Raw genomic sequence first — 4,055 nt, 5'->3', positions numbered from 1 at the left:
TCCTGGATCTATTCCTTCTACAGTCATTTCATTTTTTTTTTCTGTTAATATTCTTCGTAGAACATTACTTTGAAGTGTGCCCAAGAGCTATACATTTTTTTCTGTTAAATATCTGAACAGTTTGCTAATTTTGTTTTCCATACAAATAAAAACAGCTAGCTATGCTCAATCATCTTTTTAACTAGAAGCATAAATATGAATCTGTAATAGAATATTCAACAGACTTTTGAATTACCACAGTGGCAATATGCACTCCAGTATCTCTTCACATTATGATTTGTTGCATGCCAAACTCATACATCACGCAAAGCGACAGAAAAATAAATTTACTGAGGTGCCACATGAAATGAGAGAATAGATTGTAAAATACTTAAGTAAGAAAGATGAAGATAGTGGATTTGCAAACAAAAACTAGTCTTCTGTGCAATGTGTACATGCAAAACAGCACTTCATGAGCTCAGCAATTACATTTAATGAGAACTACAATCTCCATGCAATTACAAAAGAACCATTAGACAAGAAATTAGAAGCATTAACTGCATATTTAGAACATTATTTATCATTATGAGCCAAGAGCTTAAGGTGAAAAATTTGTAAAGGATGTAAACATATTGCCTTTTCTCCAGTTGTGTACCTTTATATCAAGGCTAAAAGGACAGCATTAGCACATTGTTAGCATGCAGTTTTTATTAACACTGTCCGACATAATTCCAACTGAATACTCCCCAGGATTAATTAGCTGGAACTACACTCTTGAAATCAAAAGTGAAGTGCTTTGAAGAAGATGAGAGAGAAAAGGGAAAACAGGGGTAAAGAAAGCATTCTGAAATAGAAGTCATTCTGCATGTTTGACAACAAAATTTTCAATGTATTGGGAGAATGACCTTTGGACACCCAGTACTTTTCCCTCACACCCTACCTGTCCTGGATCATTGTACCACAATTCCTCGTGGAGACGATCAGGGTGTGCTTTTTTACGCTTAATTTCTGCAATGACGTCAATAACATCTGAATCTGAACTGCTGGAGCAGCTGCTGTCATCTTCGGAGTCACACTCTGACTCACTGGAGCTCTCTGATTCACACAGAAGAAATAAAGATGGCTGAAAAACACTTCCACATGCTCTCTTCTCCATAGCAATGCACTCTCTATCATGAATTAAAGTCTGGAGTTAACATTAAAAAAAAAACCAAAAAACCCACACAAAAACCTTGATCTCAGTATCTCTAATCTCCTGTGGTACTGTGGAGTGACTCCCTTTCTTATGCAGGCAATTTTAGTCACTCATTTCCACAGATATCCTCAGCTCCAATTTATATAAATGTCTTCATAGCCAAGACATTTACCAGTATGCAAGTAAAGCTTATTTTATTCTTGGACTAAAATGCAAAGTTTCTTCTATTTTTTAGTTTTGACATAAGAGCAAATATATTACTATTCAAATACTGTGAAACTATGGTTTCAAAGTACACATTTTTAGTGAACATAAGACTCTCCTCAGTCGAAAGAAAAAGGAGAGAGAGAAAATGAGAAAACATCACTAGGAAAATGTCTTCCTTTTTTTTTTTTTCAAGATGCATTTTTACAGAGTTCATAATTTGTCATAAGGTGTTATTAAAATACATCCTTGGAACACACGGTTTACGTAGGTCACCTATGCTCATCTGAAATAGGTTCCTCACAAAGTGTGCACATGTATTCCTACAAATAACGTAAGTTTCAAACGTTCTCTGATATACATCTGATTAATACAGAAGTTTATTTTCAGGTGCAAAATATGCATGGAACCTGTGAGAGTAAGCTGGAGTTTCAAAATACTAACACAGAACTTTTCAATGTCATGTGTTGAAATTATACAATCATGGTATGGTTTGGGTTGGGAGGAGCCTTAAAGACTATCTAATTCCAATTCCTTTGCCATGAAGAGGGATACCTCCCACTAGACCAGGTTGCTCGGTGCCCCATCCAGCCTGGCTTTGAACATTGCTAGGGATAGGACATCCATAACTTCTCTAGGCAACCTGTTCCAGTGCCTCACTGCCCTCACAGGAAAGAATTTCTTCCATCATCAGCCTTTCATTATCTAAAAGTGTTCCTGAATGGCACTGCTATCCCACTGCAACACATGATTGCTGCTAACACAAGTCAGAACAGAGACAGCCTTTACTGAAGTACAAAGTAAGACAAACTACTAGACACTACATGGCTGTAGGAGAAGCTGGCACGGACACCAAGTCACCCAGGGGAACAGTGAAGACACAGGGCTCTCCAGAAAGAGAGGAAAAAGAAAATGCAGAAGTTGCCCTTGGTCCTATCATATTTTAGCCTGGAGCAGCAGGCTTTCTTCCTCAGAGATCTAAGGAATGAGGGATTTACACAGGTATGTTGAGCACAGCAGCCATGTCCTTGATTCATCCACACATGTAAAAACACCTCCTAAAAACCCTACAGTTAACTTTGCTAGAGATTCTTGAAGGAGTTTAAATATATGCAAATTCACTCTCCAAAAAAATGTGAAGAACTCCTTTACAAAAGTAAGTTCACATTTTATTTCATCTGTATTCAGTTTTTTTCGTCCCTCTTCACTGCATCCTTTTATACCATCAGCATGTAACCATATAATTATGCCTGCATTTCGGCTTTGGAATTTTTGATATGCAACTTTTTAATGAGTTACGGAGATGAGACCTGAGAGTTTGAAGTGGCTCACCCGGCCAACATGAAGCAATATTTAAAAAACAAACCCAACAGAGTATCTAAATTCTCGTGACATGCCTACAAATTTCTTGAACTAAAGCAACTGACTAAAAAACACACTATGAAACACTGTAATGCTGGAAGTATGAAAAGAACAACAATTTTCACAAAACAAACCAAGAAAAATAGCTTTCACTGACTTTTGAGGAGACAAATTGCCATAAAAACCTCTGCACTGCTAATTCAACCAGTATTTCCCCAGTACTTGATGCTGCTGGATGTATTTCACTGTCAGAAGATCCATATGGGTGGGGCAAGATAATGCAGATAAAGTATGTTGTGAAAACTGATACTTTTGCAGATGTCTGATCATACTAAGCAGAGTACAACAAAAATACAATACTGAAGAAAAACTCAGATGTTTGCTTTTACAGCATAGAGTCTAACACCACTACTCTTGCTTGCTCTTTAGAAATGTAAAACCAGGAGCTCCTTAAAGCCTCTCATGTGCCATTCTCTGGATTATCTGATCATCTCAGGGTGTTTTATGCCATGGAAGAAACTAGCATTTGCTCAATACTCCCTATTTCCCCCTAGGCTTTCTGGTTAAAGAATCTAGCCCTACTTCCATCAAAAGCTACAGTAAAACTCCCATGGATATGAAATACAAAGGAGGGATCTAAAATTACTTACCAACATTATTAAATACACACAACTACCAAAACAGGTTAACTAGATTAGTCCATTTCAGAGCTTTGTCATCATTTCAGCCTACCTAAATCTTCATCCAGCTTGGTTTTTGGTGGCTCCCATGGTGGCCTGGCTGCTTTGGCCTTTGCTTGTCGCTTTCCTAACTCCTCGTCAAACTTTTCATACAAATCCCGGAGCTTGCTTGTTCCTACCACAGTAGAATCCCCCTGTTAATAAAAAAAATTATAACAACAACAGAACAAAAAAAGGACAGTGTTAAAGTAGCACAAGAAGTCAACATCTATCAGCATTTCATGAAAAAATCCAAAAAGGTGGGAAAGACAGATCTTTCATTGAAACATGGGAATACCTAATAAAGCTTTAGCATATTATTACATTTCTTCACCAGGTGAACTAGCATTTAGAAATTATTTCATTTGCTGGTATAGCACTTCTCCAAATTTGCAGGAATATATGGTGCTTGAGGCATTTTTGCTCACAGGTTAAACACAGGGAAAAAAATAGATCCTCCCCTCCTGGAGACAAAAAAAAAGTATGCCTCTGCCATGTACCACTTATCTGAACGCTATCAGACAGAAGGAACTGATGAAAACAGAGAACAGCAACAAATGAAGCCCCTAACAGGGTTAAAAGACTGAGATGATTGG

General features: G+C 37.4%; 1 protein-coding gene across 3 annotated transcripts in view; it reads right to left on the bottom strand.

Annotated features, from left to right (window-relative positions):
* DROSHA (drosha ribonuclease III) overlaps positions 1 to 4,055 on the bottom strand; it is a 73,032-nt gene that overhangs the window by 62,059 nt on the left and 6,918 nt on the right. For all 3 annotated transcript variants that reach the window (XM_031059287.1, XM_031059286.1, XM_005423854.3), the window contains 2 exons: positions 3,473 to 3,614; positions 920 to 1,074 (listed from right to left, as the gene is read on the bottom strand). In XM_031059287.1, the coding sequence (XP_030915147.1) occupies positions 920 to 1,074; positions 3,473 to 3,614 (297 nt within the window). The remainder of the gene's footprint in view (positions 1 to 919; positions 1,075 to 3,472; positions 3,615 to 4,055) is intronic.

Source organism: Geospiza fortis, unplaced genomic scaffold (genome assembly GCF_000277835.1).
Source record: "Geospiza fortis unplaced genomic scaffold, GeoFor_1.0 scaffold58, whole genome shotgun sequence".
In the NCBI taxonomy this organism is placed as follows: Eukaryota; Metazoa; Chordata; class Aves; order Passeriformes; family Thraupidae; genus Geospiza; species Geospiza fortis.
The sequence above is the reverse complement of the archived record's forward strand: the minus strand, read 5'-3'. Positions and strand labels throughout refer to the sequence as shown.